This window comes from Aplidium turbinatum, chromosome 18 (genome assembly GCF_918807975.1).
Source record: "Aplidium turbinatum chromosome 18, kaAplTurb1.1, whole genome shotgun sequence".
In the NCBI taxonomy this organism is placed as follows: Eukaryota; Metazoa; Chordata; class Ascidiacea; order Aplousobranchia; family Polyclinidae; genus Aplidium; species Aplidium turbinatum.
The window spans coordinates 17104115-17123235 of NC_137489.1; the positions used below are offsets into that span (position 1 = coordinate 17104115).

The following is a 19121-nucleotide window of genomic DNA, read 5'->3' on the forward strand; positions in this document are numbered from 1 at the left end:
TTTTTCTTGCGAATAGTCATAAAACGACATTCCTGAAAGTTTGAGCTTGATCGGACATCGTCTTCATTTCTAAAAATCGCGATTTATAAAGGTACCTGAGGCGATTTTTTCGAGGCTTGAAAATGCATTGTTTTTAATAGGAAGTTGTTTTCACTAGATTTGAAAACGTCATAACTTACTTAAATCTTATTGTAAAAAGATGATTTATGCGTCAACAGATTCAATACAATTAGGAGAATCCAATTCATTGTGTACTGATTCCGGGAAATGATGACGTCATCAATGGCGTCATTAAACAGTAATTTGCAAATAGCAATAAAACTGATATTCCTACATGCTTCATCTCTAAGTTACTTGATAATGAATTGATGTACTTTCCAAACATAAACATCATGTTGGTACTTGATGACGTAATCGATGACGTCATATACATTATTAAATTACATTTCAGTGTGATGGCTTCTGGAAAATATTGCGTGTTTGTGATAGATGATGGATCGTTATCAATTAGTTATGATTCGCTTGATTTTAAATAACAATATTGCTCTTCAAAGATTTGTTCCACACTGCCTTTCTGGGTGTGCAAAATAGGCATTCTTTTTAACAATTATTTTAAAGCAATGTCTCGAATTTTATCAGGCAAAAGTGAACAGCACCGCAATGATTTAAGGATATCCTTTGGTCCGTCTTTGTACAATGGTTCACATTTTACAGTATATTGAACCAACATGGGGCATATTGAATGACTGTATGCGCAACAATTATTTTCAAGTTTTCTACAATGTCACTTGGCAATTGGTGATCACTGATGTATAGTTTGTAGCAACGTGAAGCGAAACTTAGCCACAACGAATGATTTAACGGACCAATATTTGCGTACATCAGTTTAGATGAAACATAGCCATTCCTAATGGCATTGGTAATCTCGTACAGACACCTTTGATCAGTCGATAGATCTTTTACTATGTGCTCCGGTAGCAAACGATTTCCTGGCCCCATCTTCACAGGCACAAATAAAGGGTTGACTTCTTCAAATTCAACTCTACTTAGAAGCTTCCCTATTTGCCCTTTCAGTGGTGTGTCACCACTGGTAGGTCCGTCTAATGTAGCAAAGACGTGTCGAAGGGGTAACTCATTGGCTGCAACATGCATATAAACCAACTCATACGACGACCAAGGCGTTGTTTCAGTCCAGTTATCACACCTGATTTAAATCCAGTGTTTACATTCACGGAATCACACCCAAATACTTTGACACAATGCTCCATACTATATTTTTTGATACAGTCCATGAGAGCATTTGTAATATCTTCAGCTGTTCCTGACATTGGACTGACAGCAGTTAAATACTGATTTCCAGGTTTCTGAACAATACTGTAGTGTTCTACGCGAACAAAAACCTTGCCACCTGTTCTTGATGCTATCTTAACAGTTTCATCTTAATAATGTAGGTGACGTCATCGATTACGTCATCAAGTACCAACATGATGTTTATGTTTGGAAAGTACATCAATTCATTATCAAGTAACTTAGAGATGAAGCATGTAGGAATATCAGTTTTATCGCTATTTGCAAATTACTGTTTAATGACGTCATTGATGACGTCATCATTTTCCGGAGTCAGTACACAATGAATTGGATTCTCCTAATTATATTGAATCTGTTGACGCATAAATCATCTTTTTACAATAAGAATTAAGTAAGTCATGACGTTTTCAAATCTAGTGAAAACAATTTCCTATTAAAAACAATGCATTTTCAAGCCTCGAAAAAAATCGCTTCAGGTACCTTTATAAATCGCGATTTTTAGAAATGAAGACGATGTCCGATCAAGCTCAAACTTTCAGGAATGTCGTTTTATGACTATTCGCAAGAAAAAAAGTTTGTAGCAATGAAATCGGAGAAAAAGTCCAAATTTCGACCCACCCTACTAGTTATATACCTTTAAGGGGGTATGTGGGTTGCTTGTCGGTCTGAAACAATGTTTTTCTAAAGAAAAACTTCACCGGGAAACCATCGGACGACCACATGGAAATCCTAACGCTCTCACAAGACTCACAAAGATCAAACAAGGTACATGGTAGACATATATTTTGTTTATGGCAAACAACAGAATAAAATAACTTTTGCTTAAAAATGCTGGCTATTATATAATATTAATTGCGAAACTTGAAGTTACTGCGATCACTTCGTTGTAGACATTGTTTGCTTCTTTATTATTTTAACAACCAGTTGGTTGAAGATCTCACCACTGTTTCTTCTTTCTTGTATACAGTTTCATTTTGACGATCCAGATTGGTCGAGGTTTCTTCCTTCCTTGAAAGCGATTGGCTTAAATATTCTCAACACTACATCAGTTGAAACACTGGAAGACCCAAAAGCGTTCTGTTCCATCCATCGTGACTGCCAGCACGGCCACGCCCACAACATCATAGGCAACCTGAAAGAGGTGCTTGTAATTATGTGACAAATTTTTTTATTTTTTTGCTATGTTCACTTGGGTTTTATTGCATCAGCTTTCAAACAATGCATTGCATTGACTACTTATTGTTATCAATAACATGGTTTGGTTGTAGGCATTTTAGTTGCAATGATTGCAAACAAAAATATTCTGTCTTGGATTAGCTTCTGTCTAAACTTTTTAACCGACTCGCCAAGGTTTTCGTGATGGTTTACTTCCTGTAAAAGCGTACAGAGTCGTCGCACTGATAAGTCGCTTTGACATCACATTTTAAAGATCACATTTGTGGTGTTGATAGGGATTCCAATCCTCTGGTGGAGATACGAATTGGAAGTTATGTCGAGAGGTTCTGGTGCGTCACCAAGATGAGCTGAAGTTCCGTGCATATGAGCTTGGCTGCTCTGCGCCAGGTATTGCGTTCAAAACATATTCTTTTACTTAACTAAAGTTAGTTTCTTTATTTAGATTAGAATACTGTATTGCAATACATCAAACCATCATGTGCATTGTCAGTCTCAAGCTGTGCTAAAAGACAGTTATCATACACAGACTTAGCACATGCCCATGCCATCTTAATACATTTGCCTTTGCTTGTTGATCTATAGTCTCCCTCATCTCTAGCATATCCATTAATTCTTCGCTTCTTTTCCTCCCTCCTGGTTTTTACCCCACACATTGCTCCCACCATCGCCTTTCCGTTCTCAGGATTTCCAGTTGACACTATCTTGATATTCATGTCTCCCTACGGTGCAAACATTGCAGGCCGCACATAACATACTAATTGTAATAGCTGTGTATGCAAATTGACAAGAATTAATGAATCATTGATATCATTTTAGCTTTCTTGTTTAGCCGTTAACTTCTTTATGTTGTTGACTTCAGAGATATCCTGTTTGAAAACTGGACTACACGGTTTGGCTGAGCTAACTGGGTTTGAAGGTAACGCTTCCTTGCTTTACGTGCCGAAAGTAAGTACTGGTTTTGAGTTGTTCTACTCACACTAAAAACCTTTAGCTTATGTCGCTAACTTTCAGTGATTCAATTTCTATAGTTACAATTGTGTCCATGTTTGTAACTTGGAAACAAGTTGTTTCAAAATTACGCCAACAACAAACCGTTAGAAACCCAACCTTTCTGCCTTTTTAAATTCAAATATTTGTATGTCCCAGATGGTGATTACCACGTATAAGAAGGGAGTTTTTCTGAAGCAAAACCTCAACAAGAGGTTCCAGAGACTCCTATCTCCCCCTGCATCCGAGGCGTTGAGTACGACCCCCACCATCGGGTATCTACATGGAGTTGTTGTCTCCCGCTTGCCTGACCAAGGTGTGTTCATGTCGTAGATTGGTTCATTTCTGACGACGATGTTTAGTTGATGCACACGCTGGTTATCATTACCTTTTAAATCTGTGATGCTGTCGCGTGACATCCATGTTAAATCATTTGGGTTTTGACGGTTGTGCTTATAATCCATTTACCCATAAACGTATTTTTTCTCAAAATCATGCTTCTTAACAATTGACTGCCAGATTTAAGTGGAAAAATACTAGGAAAACGGTCAAGAGGAGCTCAAAGATTCACATTTTTGCACAATTTTCAACCACATATCAAGAACCCTACTAAAATTTGGTAAGATGTACGAGATCGATCAAACTGGAACATCATTGTACATCGAGGGCTGTTTCAGCTATGATACCTACAGAGAGAGAGAGAGACAGGTTTCAGTTACAATAGACAGAACGGGAAGCTTGAAGTGCCTTCTCTACTATCAGTTTTCTCCTCCCCAGCACAGGATCATCTCATGGTGAGCGGGACGGGAGATCGTGTGGTGCAGAGCTGTACTCATTACTGGGATGGTGCAGACGTGAAGCTCTTGAACGACACCAACCGACGAAGAGTGCTTGACTTCTGCCACCGCCATGTGGTTACCGGGAGCTGCATTGCCTTTTCCTTCCGGCCGATCGGATCGTCATTCAAGTCGAAGGGGAACCACATAAGGCACGCCTTGGAAGATAGGTAGTTTTTCAATATACTGTAGAATGTTGATTGTTGATATTTGCTTAGTTGTGACAAGTATAGCCTTGTGAGACTACACACTAAGGTTTAATCACAGATGATTCGCTTTTTACCATTTGCACGTCGGGTTGGTTTAAGGTTAAAGTTTGAAAAAATAGGAACTAATGTATGGAACAAAATGTCAACAATGCTACGTCCAGCCACTCACAGTTTGCTGATAGTCATAGCTGCAGACGTCATTTACTTTCAGCGATAACGACTTCCCGCCAGAGCAGATATTTCTGGGTGCAGTGGCCATGCAGTACCAAGCCCGCATTAATGTTTTCCGCTTGATTGAGTCCCTGGATCATGCCTCAATTAGATTCGTACACTTCTCATCGGAAGATGAATTCAAAGCGAGAGTGAGTGCCGGTGCTGTGTTTTTTATTTACGATCTCACGGCACTGTTTCAATGCGTCGTACTTGACAAATTAAAGTTATACTCCCACAAAAAACAACTCAGCTTTTTTCGTTAATTTAACGTTTACATTCCTTAAATCAACTGGTTTGGTGGTTGAGATTGTGTCTTATGTTTTTGATTTGCATATATCCCAGCAATAGTATTAACTTGCAGTGTTGTTTTTACTTCGCACATTATTAACTCCTTTCTGCTCCGAATACCAGTAAAATTCAGATTGAAACTGATTAGATTGCACATTGTCGGATAAAATTTGCTTTTTATTCCTTAAATACACTCAGAGATGACACAAGCACAAAATTATAGACACCCCCTTCTAGGTTAGCTTTGATCCGAGCCGGCCGCCAGTATTTCATTGCATCAAACTCTGTCTCATCTTGATTAAGGTATTCGCCGAGAAGATGGGATTGGAAGTTGGCTGGAACTGCCACATATCGTTGTCATCAAGAGGCCATGAAGCCACCGACCCTACCCCCCATAGCATGGACGACTCGGACAGCGATGGACAAGAAGGTCGTGACGTCACAGTGTTTCCAGCCAGAAAATGGCAATTTTGTTGGGTTTGTGTCTTGGTTTATGTCCAGGCGACTGTGCATAATCGTGCATTGAAAGCTTTTGACCGATTTTCTGTTGAAGAACAAAACGTTAATTTGTTTGCCGACTTTTCGTTGGTCTTCAATCGTTCTATCTACTTTGGCCACCTGATCTTTGGTTGCTTTTCAGCATTTGCAAGTGATCATCCCAAGTTGATTGCCATTTCGTTGTAAATTCTGTATCAAGTCAGTATTGAAATGATCACCACAATTTGTTGGCAAATAAATGTAAAACAACATAGTAATTTTTTTATTGAAACAAATACCTAAATAATTACTGTATATCGCACAGACGACGACCCATCCAGTTCTCTACTGAATAATCAGTTCCCACAAACGCCGATAAGTGAATCAAGTTTTTCCGACTCCGCCTTCCATGCATTGAATAGTAGGGTGCGGTGAAAAATTAAAATTTTAGAATTTCAACAAAAAGTATGTCTTAAATGGTGGCCCTACACCTAAAAACATGTCTGATGGTGTTTTGGAGTTGTTGCACCCCTAACTGTCCGTGCAACCTTGGAAAGCTGTATGCGGGGGGCCAAAATCATAAAAAATAGCATAACTCATGATCCATGTGTCGTAGAAAGTTAATTTTTGGCTCTATGGAATCAGAAACTCCATGTTTCTATTTGTTCCAAGAAAACTTTTAACTTTAAGAGCAATAGAATTTAAGTTACGCGTAAAAATCGAATTTCAGGCCCAAGAGAACGAGAAAACTCTAACCTTGGTAAAAGAACAAACCGGAAAAACTTCAATGTCTACACAATTGGAAGAACACTACGTTGTTGTGGGTGAACCAGAGGAAGTTTATTTGACACACTTTACAACAAGCAATAGTAAAGGAAAAATACTTGCTGAAAATTTGTATAATGTCTTGTCAGGAACTGATCTGGAGCATAAACTGAAAATTATTGGTTCTGATGGAACTGCTGTGAACACTGGCAATGTCAATGGCTGTATTGTAAACCTGGAGAGACACCTTCAACGCCCATTGCAATGGGTAATTTGTTTACTTCATTGCAATTAACTGCCATTACGACATGTTAAATCCTTACTAGATGGTTGCCCAAAACGTTCTGACAGCTTTTCAGGTGCAATTGGAAAAGAAATTGGCGGTTCAGTTTCCGAATGGCTTATTGCAGAGTTTCAGCCACTTCCATATTCCACTTTCCCGACTTTACCAAATGACGTTACTGATGATCTAAGTTCAGACGAATTCTACGCTTATAGAATTTGTTGGTGCATCATTTTAGGAGAAGTAGATGAGGATTTGAGATTTATGGAAGTAGGACCTATCGTGCACTTTCGGTGGTTAACTTTTGGATGTAGAATTCTTCGAAGATATGTTTCAGCTTCAACACCATCCAAGAACCTTAAAGTTTTGGCTGAATTTTGTTTGAAAGTATATTTTTCTTCTTGGTTTGACATCAAACTGAACAACAAAATTCCGATGACAGCAAGAATTTCTTCAGAATGTTGACGACGACGAGCGTGGTAGCAAATTTTCAAATCAGCAAGTACAAGATGAGGCCTTGAAAACTTTTCAAAGAAATGCTTATTTTGGCCACCACGAAAACATCTTGCTTGCAATGTTGTGTGAAGAGGATGATGATATTCGAAGATTGGGTGTAAATAAAATACGAGCATTACAAAATGGCTCTACTTCTGGAAAAGGTTCTGGATGGCATCGAGAAGAAAAAGGTGTGATTGTTGAAGATGTTGATAATTCCAACCAAGCAATTCGAAAATTTGTTTTACCAAAACTTAATGTCAAGGCAAAGTCATATCATGAACTTACTGATTTGACACTCGAAAGCATCACAGAGCCACCTGCTGTCAAGGACTTAAGTGATGCTGATTTAAACATGCTGTATGATAAACCTTTGAGTTTAAAGCATCCCTGTCACAATCAAAGAGTAGAGAGACATGTCAAGCTTGTTACTGAAGCTGCTGGAGCCGGAATGGCCCGTTTCGATGAGTCCGATTCGGTGAGTCCAATACGGTGAGTCCGATTCCCTATTCGGTGATTTTTTAATTTTTTTTTTTAATTATCGGGTACCGTAGCCTAATTATCATTGCCGTTTTAGGATTAGGGGTTAGGAGTTAAGGTTAAGGATTAGGGGTTAGGAACTCACCGAATCGGACTCACCGAATAGTAGCAGACCCTGCTGGAGCAGTAGCTGGTTTTGAAAAACGAAATGGCATGATACGCCAGCGAATCAAATCAAGAACACTTATGAAAAAGTTTCATACTAAGCATCAATTTACTGTCAACAAACTCTCTTAGAAAATAAATTTGACAACACATCATATTGTGTTTACTAATGCACTGCTTATGATTGTGTAATGTATTGCTTATGATTAATGTCCCACACGTTGATTAGTCAAGTGACAACATTTAAAGAGCTTAGCTTAAGTACCGTTATTAGCCCAAACTACAGAGTTTCTTGTCCCAAAGTTATTTGAGCGCATCATACACAATTTTGCATCATTGTTTTGTAGGCTACAGTACCGGTATACTATAAGCCAGTGCTCCATTATCGAAATTTGAAGTGTAAGCTCAACAGTCAAGCACTGACACATGACAGAAATGAAAATTTTTCTTGTTTAAATTTTGTCATTGCTTTGTCCAAACTTGTTGTCAATTGTGTGACAATTTTGCCCACAATATGTCTCAAATTTAGATATTTGAGCATAACTTAAATTCTATTGCTCTTAGAGCTAAAAGTTCTCTTGGAACAAATAGAAACATGGTGTTTCTGATTCCATAGGGCCAAAAATTAACCTTCTACGACACATGGATCATGAGTTATGCTATTTTTTATGATTTTGGCCCCCCGCATACAACTTTACAAGGTTGCACGGACAGTTAGGGGTGCAACAACTCCAAAACACCATCAGACATGTTTTTAGGTGTAGGGCCACCATTTAAGACATACTTTTTGTTGAAATTCTAAAATTTTAATTTTTCACCGCACCCTATTGAATAGGGTAAGCCATGACTTCACTAACTTGGACGATCGTTGCTTTGCATTGTTCATGTCTACAGATATTGAATCAATGGAAGTTGGGAAGTTAACTATTCATTCTTACTTGGCGCTCACCAGAGGAATGGGCTCACTCGCTTGCTCCTCTGCGGCTGCTCTACACTATTTGCTTTGTCATGAGAGCAACGCATAGCGGTATCTGTAATGGATACAACGTTTTATAAAAACAAGCAATTATCAATTAATACCATTACTGTGCAGAAATACCATTACTTTTTGAACTTACTCACATATATCACAATTTTGTAACATTTTGTAAACTTAAATCGCTGTACTTATTATCACCATTCTTTTACCCTATACATTATTTTTGTCCTTTCCGCTCTTCCAACATTGCTAATTCAAGCCGTCTCAATATCTATGTCTTACATCGGCACAGTGTTGTATCGTGGTTTCTCACATTGACGTTTATATTGTAGGCAAAGCTTCCTCGTGGAGTTGAGAACATCATCCCCCACATTGAAAACATTGATAATGTTCCCCTGCTGGTGCCTCTCTTCACTGACTGCAGGCGAGACTGTAAGTGACACGTTTGTTTCATCTTCATGGGAAAATAGTGTAGATTTCCTTGCTTGCCTATGGAGAAACCGATGTTAGTGTTTTGATGTTTTTTCCTTGGCCCATGATCCCAGCAGTCGTAGAGCCTTCACTTGCGATGTGAGGAGCATGCACTCCAAACATCTGGGGACGAGCTGAATTCCTCATCCGTGGAGCAGGATACTAGTTTGTGATGAGCCTTTTTACCGCGAGTTATAGCGTCACCGGTTGTAGTCACGGACTTCATTGCTAGGTTACGTTTTTGGATTTAATTCTGTTAAGTGAACACCAGCGTTTTTAAGGCGATAAAGGAGTGAACCAACTGAACAACTTCCTAACCACCTCCTTGCATGTTTTTACATTTCCAGCCACCATAAAGATGATTGAGATAATGCAGAAGTATGACGAGGTGGTTTGCTGCATAGGAAGCTCCGATCACATCGACAACATTCCTGTCTTCGCTAAAGCTGACGTCAGGTAACGTTGAAAGATATCGCTACCTGCCTGTTTCTTTGCAGGACGAGAAGTGGTCTGGAATAAGATGACTTAGTGATGAAATTGTGTTTGCTTTAAAATAAAAATGCCTGGAAGAACATTAAAAAAACGGTGGTAGCTCATTCATTTAATGATGTGGAAAGACCTCATTCCATAGGAACAATGGTTTACTTGGGTGGCAGCTGACGACGCGACTTTTTCGTGTTTCATTGCCATCCTTATTGTGCGAAGTCTATGCGTTTGCACAATTTTTTGCCAACAAATAAACTGAACTGAACTCCAAACCAAGTCTTGTAAAAGTTCAAGTGCTAAAAATGTCTGATGAATAAATGAGCACATTCCAAATTTTGTTGATACCCAGAACTCAACTGCAAATACGAAAAATTTGGAGTGACGGTTGACTAATGCAACACATAAGTGTTTTTGCTTTTTTGTAAAACCAAACATCACTTCTGATCGCACAAAAAGACTTACGAAGATTTGACGGATTTTTTTTGGTTTCACTCATCATTGAAAGAATAAATTGTTATCAATAACTGTTTAGAATGTATTATAAAGAAAACAACGAATTCTATTGCAATAAATCCAACTTAAGAATCTTTTTCAGTCGGTGAATGTTAAGGTTGTTTTAAGATAATGAAGTTTTATTTGTGTAAAACTATAGTATATCGATATTGACGTCATCAATATCTTCAGCATTGGTCTCCAACCTCTTCTGACGTCATACGATCACGTGTCCAGAGGAAAGGCGTCCTCATTTCGGGAAAGTCCCCGAATGGAATCTACTTTGCAAGTTTCCAGCGAGACGTCTCAAGGAACTGTGCATGTAAGCATTGTTGTTGTGTGAACAATTATTAGTATAACGGCTTTTGTAAACCAATAATTTTCTAAAAAAATACATTTTTTAAAAAAACTGTTAGACCATTTGCTTCTGGAACAAATTGTACATAGTTTGCTCTCAAAGTGGGAATTGTAGAAATATTCATTTTCTAACATTAGGTCATTACGCTTTTATCTGTTGCGCGTAAAGCAGCATATCTTCAACTTTTACAATATTATCATCGACCTTGTACAGAAATCAAACAAAGACATTGACAAGAAGCAGCTTGACAACACACTGATGTCCCTTGCTAGAACCTTGAACATTTTTCCATGCTCTGTAGCGCTATCTAGCGATGACAGTTTGGAGATTATGTACGAAATGATAAAGCAGGTGAGAAGAATGCGAGACACCCTGTAGGAAGGGATGAGGCTACCTTGTCAGAGCGAGTGGTTTATTAGAAGTTTGTGTCCGGAAGCGTGCAACAACGGGGAACAGTGGGCGTTCCTAATCGGTGTGTGTCTTTTTGGACCACACCACAATACCATATGAATACGATGTCAGTTTGTAAATGAAACAGTATGTAATAAGTATGATGTTGAACTGTTGGCAACCGTAGCCAAGCAACTGTACCATGTCACAAATGAAACAATTCAAACGTTTTCGGCTATCACCTAATCTTTATGATGTATTTGAAAGAGCAATAAATTTCTGGCGGTTTTACTTTTAGTGCAATTTGAATTGGTCTCGAAAATGATTGATGATGGATAGCCGAAAACGTTAGAAGTTTTTTTTTTAACATAATGAATGTTGCACCGGAGTTATATCGTATTCAAAACGGAGTCTCCTACAAGTCAGCAATTGTGAACTGAGCAAGTGACAACTGAGCTAACAACATTTGAGCAAGTGACTGAAGTTGGCAAATAATGAAACTGACTAAGTAACAACTGAGCAAGCCGAAACTTGACATCTTTTTGATTGTTTTAATGTCCAGCGATGTGAACAAAGCAACTTTGTCGAACCTTGTGTAGTTTATTGCATCTGTAATGACATTGTAGCCTGCTGCATACTGTTACAATGAAGCAAATAAAATTATTGTTATTCCAGGCTCGCCACATTTTGTTCCTAACTCACGTCAGCCTAGTTTTTTACATGAAATGTCTCTCCATGATTTCATTCATCCAATTACTGACCCACATTCTCCATCTGCCGCTTATCTTCACTCCGCTTGATGTCTTCTGGTTGTCGTACATCATCGTACCTTGCTTGAGGTGACACCTGCTGCCATTGCGAATAGATAGTTGTGTGTTTATGTATCACCAAATATATGAAGTTTTAAAGATCTTTGACGAAACTAAAACTGTGGCTTGTATTCTGCTCTTTCTCCTTCTTAGTGTTGGCAACAATATCTGTTGTTTGTTTTTTTTTTGTCAGATACAGCCGACTTACACTTGGTCAGAGTTTTTGTTTGTGTCTATATTTTCATTTTAATTTCTCATTTTTTCCTCTCGTCTATTTCTAGTTTTTCCATTCTTGCGTCACCACGTGATTCTGACATTATGAAATGGGCGTCGTTAACAAACACGTTACGCCAGTCCACGTCATCACGTCTCGTCAAGGACAACCTACGACATTTTGTGACGAAATTCGCGCCAAGTTGCGTGGTCGTTGTGGCGCTATTTGCACTCGGATTGCAATCGTCATGCCAAACTCTTCAAGAAAATGTACGGGGAAGTTATTCAAAGTTTTACAACTAATGATATATTATTTTGATAATATCACTTAAGAAGTTATTTGTTGATAGATAGTAGAGCCACAGCTCTGTGAGAGCTTTGTGGCAATAGCCAAGTAAGTAACCTCTATGCTGCGTAGATTGTTTCGATAAAGGTAAAGGGGAGCCATCGACCAGAAACAACGGCGAGCGACATCATGTGCTCAGTTGGTGCAGATGAATCTTAGAAAACAGTGAACCACCGATATAGAATGCACCTTTTTCTTGGTGCCCAGACCATGATGTTTCATTATTATTCCGTAGCTGAGGTAACGCCAGCATAGTTTTGTTACTTTTTGCATTTCATTGCTTTAGTTTGTCCCACTTGCCAACAACGTCTCCACTGGCCGTGACAATTCCATCAACTTTCCTAATCCTACCAAGTGAGTTTCCAACCCTGGTTGGTTAATTTAAAATCGGGTTTGTTGTTAATTTAACAACTAGTTGATTGCTTACTAGTTCGAACACCAACGGCAGAAGTTTCAACAACCAACAACTAAGGTTTTGAAAAGTTGTTGAAGAAGATAAATAAAAAGAAAAAATCGAAAACTCCTTTTTTTAATTTTTACAACCCGGTATTCCCTGCATATGTTTTATTCTTGTATGACTCTGTAACTTGTTGTGTTGGCTCGATGTATTGTATAACGACCTTAGCACTTGTTTAACGTTACTTCTAACACATACCGTCAATGGAGTTTGTTTTGGTTAAAGCTGCATTTACAAGTTCGTTTCGGATAAACTAAATCTAGTTTCGTTAAAAATGAAAAGGACCGACTGGTTTAGTTAAAAAATGCACTTTACTCAACATCGTTGTTGTTAAGTGTATCCAAACTTGTCGAGTTTCATGAACGCAAACTCTTCGCAGTGTGCAGTGTTACCCTTGCTTCTCTGTGAACACAAACGCAACAGATCTTCTTCCACTTAAAGAGTCCGCGATGTTCTACATTAGCCTGCAGAAGCGACTGGCCCAGCAGTTATGCATCTGTGCGATGGTGCTTTATACATGTGGGTTTGCACGATGGTCTGGGCTCTGTTTTTTAAAAGGGATTCTAATATTATAGATGTGGAATGTAGATGAATAGTTGTGTTGATTTTTACAAATCCATCAATGTTTTTGTGCTTTGTTCTGACTTCAAAAATTCTTTATTTACTACAAATTCTATATCAATGCAAAGATAGTTCACTGTGCGGTGTACAACCTAAACCGCGATTTTAAATTAAGACTTCATTTGAAGGAAAAGTCATAAACGTGAACATTAATCTACAATTACCAACCTGTGAGTTTTTGTGTGCTAGATCACTGCTAAGTTCTTGCAATGCAATAAATTTTATTTTGTTAATATTGTAAAACTACATTTCTTATTCCTATATCCTGTCAACAAAGTGACGCAGTGATTTGTTTCCCATTCTTCAGGTATCATATCTTCCGCATATGTCCATCGATGGAAGCTGTTCATGAAGCAACCTCCCTGTTCCAACAAAGTGTGGATCACGGCTGTACTTGCTGTGTCAGTATTACTTCGTTTTAAGATTGCTGAAACATTTATTTTAGAAGTTAACTTTTATACAACAAATTGACACAAACGTCAAAGTAAATGCAACACCGTAGCGTTTCTTTTGTGGAATTGGCATAACATTTTTTCTTTTCTGACTGGGAAACCCTTCTTGTCTTTGAAACGTATTTTTGTGTTTGTGCGCGTTTATTATTTAGTTGTGTCTAGTTGTATTTCTGTTTGCATCATTAAAGTATCCAGCAGCAGTGGTTAACGATTTGTTTTTAATTTTAATAGTCAGTAATTACCGTATCTACACATGGATCCACACCATGTGTTGTGCTATATTGCAGATGCAAGATCGACATCCAATTATCTATGGAATTTTAAGTGACTCCAGCATGTCGGGTGGACATCACTTCAGACAATAATCGACATATTTCTTGCTTATAGTTCGAACATCAAGATTTGGAAAAAGCTCGTATAACTTTTTTTTTCAATACAGTTTCACAGCACAAACAATCTACTCCGCAATCACAATACTTTCCGTCGGAAACGTTTCCCAAAACGGATTACTTGGTCCGCTTCAGGTGAGATCCTGTTGGTAGAATCCTTCAGTGATGTGTGACGTTTGAACGAAGACTTTTATTATACTTTTCAAAGTCAGCAGTTGTGACTTCGTTTTAACTTCAAGCGTTAAGACCACCTTGTCTCGAAGGATCAGGGGAAGTAGCCTACCTTCCTGACGTGTGTGTATGTCAGACATTAAAATGACGGATTTTGCTGCCTGGGATAATGAAAACTTTTCCAATGCACATTATTGTTTATTCACACATTTACGATTCTGATTGCAGGCGATGATTTGGGTCATCATGTTCGTGTGGCCATTATTGCTCTTTGCGTTCAACGAATTTGCAAAATACAAAGAAATCCGGATGTGGACTCGCAGCCAGAAACGAGCCAGGTTGGCATTCGGAACTAAACTTGGAATGAATTCGCCGTTTTGACCACTTCACTGCGTTCCCGCTCACCACAGCGACTGCATGACCGACCGTCGTCTTTATTGTTCATTGTCCATCAAGAGACTGAAATAAAATACGTTTGTAGATTTGTTACATTATGGAGATCCGATATTCTGCACTTTTTCTCGGCGGCTGTGTGCTTGTTGAGGCTATGGACTTGCGGAGGTTTGCAAATCAGACCAAGTTCGTCTTTCTTGGCTGTTCCTGTTCTCTGTTTGTCATCAGTTCCAAAGCCAGTGATTTCAAACTCAAACCGCCACTTGGGAAGACTCGTCGTTCATCAGGAATGGAAAGAAGAAAACATTCATTAGAAGGATACGAAATTCCAGGCTAAGTTATCCAGTGATCTATTTCCGTGCAAGTAATGTAGCCTCAATCAAACTGAACCCTGACTTACAAAGTCACAACTCCACGTCTAAGCTGCAAAGTCTGCCAGTCCTATGCACCTTAGCTGCAAGCTCACATCTCCGCATTAAAGATGTTCCAATTCTTTCGCGGGTTTTGCTATCGTACATTTTCCCATTCGTTTAATTTTACCCGAGAGAGTTGTAAGGCGTTTTCTTCAACGGCATCAGCCATAATTTGAAGCTTTTAATCACGTCCATTTCTTTATTCGTAAAGCACTGTGTTATCTTTTGAGTGTCGAACAGTAGAATTTTTACGATTAGATTAGAATTTTTACGATTCGGCGTGTCAATAAGCTATTCTTTTGTATGATTATGACATCGTGTTCTATAGCCTACGTTTTCGATCTTCGCTTTAATTCAGTCATTTGATAGTTTTGCATTAAACCTCAGATTTTATTGCGTTGATGTCTTGGGAAAATGGCTTAATGTGAAATAGTTTGATAACCTAAGCACAGTAGGCTACTAAGATAATAAACCACGATCAGCGACGCAAGACTGTGAGTTGATTACAAGCATCAGCAGTGAGCCAGTGGCGTAGCTACATGTTAAATATTGTGCACATGCCAAGGCGGAAAATAGGCTACTCGTGGTAATTTAACTGGTTGAAAAAAAGTCGTAGCTTATGTTATAGAAACTACTTGAATAAATCAGTAGCTCAAAACTGCAGAAAAAATGGATGAGAATTACAATATTAGGCCTATCAGCAAAATGAAAAGTATAGTGCAAAAATAATGAAAATAGCTATGTTTATAGCCCAGTTTGACTAATTTGGCTACCACGCTGGGCCCAATTCGAAAATGGCCAGACTGAAAAACTTTTATGGCTAATTTATTGACAAATGGTTAAGTGTTGTAGCAAATCTGGCAGCTCTGATACAAATCAGGGTGGGGGTGAGCAATCGACAGTTTTCCAGTCAAATTTGAGAAATCTGGCAATTTGTTTCAACCTTTTCGGTAGTACAGGTAGGCTATTGTCTACAAGCAAGTGGGAACAAAAGCTATGGATTAAACAAGCAAGCAATGGAAATGGTGATGTTTCTGCAAGGCAGTTGATAGCCTAACTGTTAATTTATTAATCCACTGCCTCTCTGAATTTGTCTATAGTTTCTCTAGCGGTTGTTGCCGGTAAAACCTTTGAAACGTTTGCTATAGGCGTTCTGTGTCATCTGGGTACCGGTGGAAAAGAGTAGCACCAATAGGTCCTATACCCACACTAGAAGCATCATAAGCAGGCCCGGATTTAAGGGGGGGGGGGGGGGGGCAGAGGGTACAGGTGCCCTGGGCTTCCTGATGTGGAAAAATGTGATTTTGTGTTGTTTTCTTCCTTACAGCCTTTAAAGTTTCTGGAAAATGCAGTGCAGTGCTGGATTAATGCTACTGTAGACGTAGAGGTGGTTTTTCACATCGTAGTAGCAAAAATTTTTTTTGCACGAGAGCCCCCCGATCTAAAAGTGCCCCTGGCCCCCCATCAGCTAAATCCGGCCCTGATCACAAGCGATACTTACTGAAAGTGACGCGTTGAAATGTGTTAGAACCTCATCAGTTGAAAGATAATGTTTGAGTTGAACAAAAGAGAAAAGAGCTTTCTTCTTGCTTTCCCCATCTCTACGGAATGTCCTTTTCTGTTAGACGTTACAGTGGTTTCGCTACTGTGAAAGTGTTCAGCCATAGAAATGTTGAATAAAATTGTATGGAACCTAAAAGCAAATGAAGAGAAGATATGTCAGTGGGGGCAGACATCTGCAGTATGACATTTACCTTGGGACCTTTGGACTTACCGTACAAGATGTATCTGAAGTACTGTACGGGAAGTTGTGCAAACTTACACTTGTCTTTTTTACATACTTTGAGTAAAGTTAATCTACAAGCCGTCTGAAATTTTGAACTACTGTAGTGCACAATACTTTTGCAATTTTGCTTCTGTATGCTTCAGCAAAAAGCGTATTTCTCCCACATACCAAGTGTTTTTGATAATGGTGTATTTTATTACTTACCGTACTGAGCGAGAGACAACATGGGCAGTAACACTTGAGCTGAAATCCAACATTCTGCCGCATATGAAGCTTTTTCTGGCTGAGTAAATAATCGTGCATCTCAACGTACGATGGGCGACATCAGAGTCACCCATTTCTTTTCTAATGAGGAGGAGCATTGCTATTAGAGTTGTTATTTTCACAGGTTTAGCCCAAAATTATATTCTACACAGTCTAAAAGTAGGCCTACTGTAGCATGGAATTGCAAAGTCAAACAGTTCAATTAATTGATAAACAGTTCATTTGCTAGCCTATCTACTTCAGTCAATTTTTAGACTGCTATCTTTTGGAGTTTTAAAATATATATATTGTCTCAATGTCAAAATTGTTGCCTTGAGTTTGTTTTATTTTGCATTGACGTTTTTTTTTCCTTTTTCTATTCTTATGTTGTTTATTTATCAAACACTCATGTTGAGCAATTCTACAAAAAATTGAAACCATAGCCCAGGGGTGGGCAAACTTGTTCAAAGAAAGAGCCGCTCGCAGATAAACCATAAACACCAGCAAGCCGCAAAATCAGTTGACAGAGAGAAACTTTTTATTTTGTCTGCTGCGAAAAATAGTGTACGGTACAAATATATTCAGCAACAGACAGGAAGCAGCGAAAGACTATATTAGTCATCGAGTCAGCTGCTTCTCGTGACAAATGTAAAGCATCGGCATTACATTGCAAACAAGATAAGCGTAAGTTCCGCAAAAATGTAAACAAAAAAGTGGATTCCTGTGGTTTCATTGTAACATCAAAAAATATCATGCCCTACAAAAGTAAGTTAGTATGAAAAAAAAAACACTTATGCAAAAACAACAACTGTTAACTGCTAGCATAAGGGACGAAGCAAAAACATTAAAAGTAGGCCTATCTTTATAAATTCATACTTTAACAAAATCAGTCAGTTTATAGGCCGACTTGAGTACAGTTAATAAGATTGCAGTCGTTAATAAGTAGTACGTAGCACAAGTTCGTGAGTATTAGTTAGCCTACGTATAGTAGCCTACCAACAATGTTCAATCCGAAACAATTGTCAATGTTGTGACAATAAAAACAGTCACGGACCAAGTTCATTCATATAATAAATTTTTAGTTTTTTCGTGAAAGTTTTAATACTCTTAGCCCTAACTATTTCTGAAGGTAAATCATTCCATATTTTTGGGCCTAAGAATTTCAAACTGCCTTGACCTTTTCTTGAGCTGACACTACGTAAGTGAAAGTTATTTTTTTGAGAAGCTCTCGTGCCATGGCAATGCACCTCAGTAATTTCTTGAAAGTAAGGTTCACATAACATAACAAGGTTTACATAACATAACAGCAATAAAAACACCATGATTGTTTATCCATATAAGTTAAGTACTTGACTCACTAATCTCTGAAAACTTGGACGATAAGTTGTTAATGCTGTACGAATTAATTCTTCTATTTGTCGCACGATGTTTTGATTTTACAAAGTTATAAATTCTTGTAAAAATGAATAAGTAAGTTCAGGTGCTACTTCTAAGCTTCAACTAATCACTGCTTATAGCGACTTTACTAAACTTCCAATTGTTGCTGACTGAGCGCAAAATGAGCCAGGAAAAGCACAATGTTGCTTTTGCAAAGTCACAATTCCATTGTTTAACAATGGCTACAGTAAAAGAGAGACCCTTGTTTGATCTTTGTGTTGTATTGACCGCAAATTAGATTTTGAAGAAAGTGTAGGCTAAGTCACAAATTTTAATTTATACCAACCGATTTTTGCGCCCCTATCAATGTGGCGCCCATGGCTCGAGCCATACCTGCTATATCGTAGATACGCCACTGCTTGGTTGACAGTCCCAGATACATTTATAAATTATAATCTTGATTTTTTTTGTAATATTACGATTCAATACAAGAGCCACAAAATTTACGTTGAAGAGCGCAGTTTGCCCACCGTTGCCATTGCCTAAATGATTTTCTACACGATTTCTTATGTTAACATGTTATTTTTTGCTTT

The 19121-nt window shown here is 38.3% G+C and overlaps 1 protein-coding gene across 4 annotated transcripts in view; it reads left to right on the forward strand.

Moving 5' to 3' along the window:
• LOC145787355 (transmembrane protein 94-like) overlaps nucleotides 1–15602 on the forward strand; it is a 32919-nt gene extending 17317 nt beyond the window's left edge. For 2 of the 4 annotated variants that reach the window (XM_082599081.1, XM_082599084.1), the window contains 20 exons: nucleotides 1996–2073; nucleotides 2276–2449; nucleotides 2760–2871; nucleotides 3344–3429; nucleotides 3631–3787; nucleotides 4249–4477; nucleotides 4728–4878; nucleotides 5321–5447; nucleotides 5820–5920; nucleotides 8994–9093; nucleotides 9480–9588; nucleotides 10303–10432; nucleotides 10682–10819; nucleotides 11534–11697; nucleotides 11949–12150; nucleotides 12513–12580; nucleotides 13063–13202; nucleotides 13612–13705; nucleotides 14196–14280; nucleotides 14545–15602. In XM_082599081.1, the coding sequence (XP_082455207.1) occupies nucleotides 1996–2073; nucleotides 2276–2449; nucleotides 2760–2871; nucleotides 3344–3429; nucleotides 3631–3787; nucleotides 4249–4477; nucleotides 4728–4878; nucleotides 5321–5447; nucleotides 5820–5920; nucleotides 8994–9093; nucleotides 9480–9588; nucleotides 10303–10432; nucleotides 10682–10819; nucleotides 11534–11697; nucleotides 11949–12150; nucleotides 12513–12580; nucleotides 13063–13202; nucleotides 13612–13705; nucleotides 14196–14280; nucleotides 14545–14697 (2598 nt within the window). In that variant the 3' untranslated portion in view covers nucleotides 14698–15602. Of the gene's footprint in view, nucleotides 1–1995; nucleotides 2074–2275; nucleotides 2450–2759; nucleotides 2872–3343; nucleotides 3430–3630; nucleotides 3788–4248; nucleotides 4478–4727; nucleotides 4879–5320; nucleotides 5448–5819; nucleotides 5921–8992; nucleotides 9094–9479; nucleotides 9589–10302; nucleotides 10433–10681; nucleotides 10820–11533; nucleotides 11698–11948; nucleotides 12151–12512; nucleotides 12581–13062; nucleotides 13203–13611; nucleotides 13706–14043; nucleotides 14170–14195; nucleotides 14281–14544 lie in introns of those variants that run through there. The other 2 variants (XM_082599082.1, XM_082599083.1) reach the window with 2 other exon arrangements.
• The last annotated feature ends 3519 nt before the right edge of the window (nucleotides 15603–19121 follow it).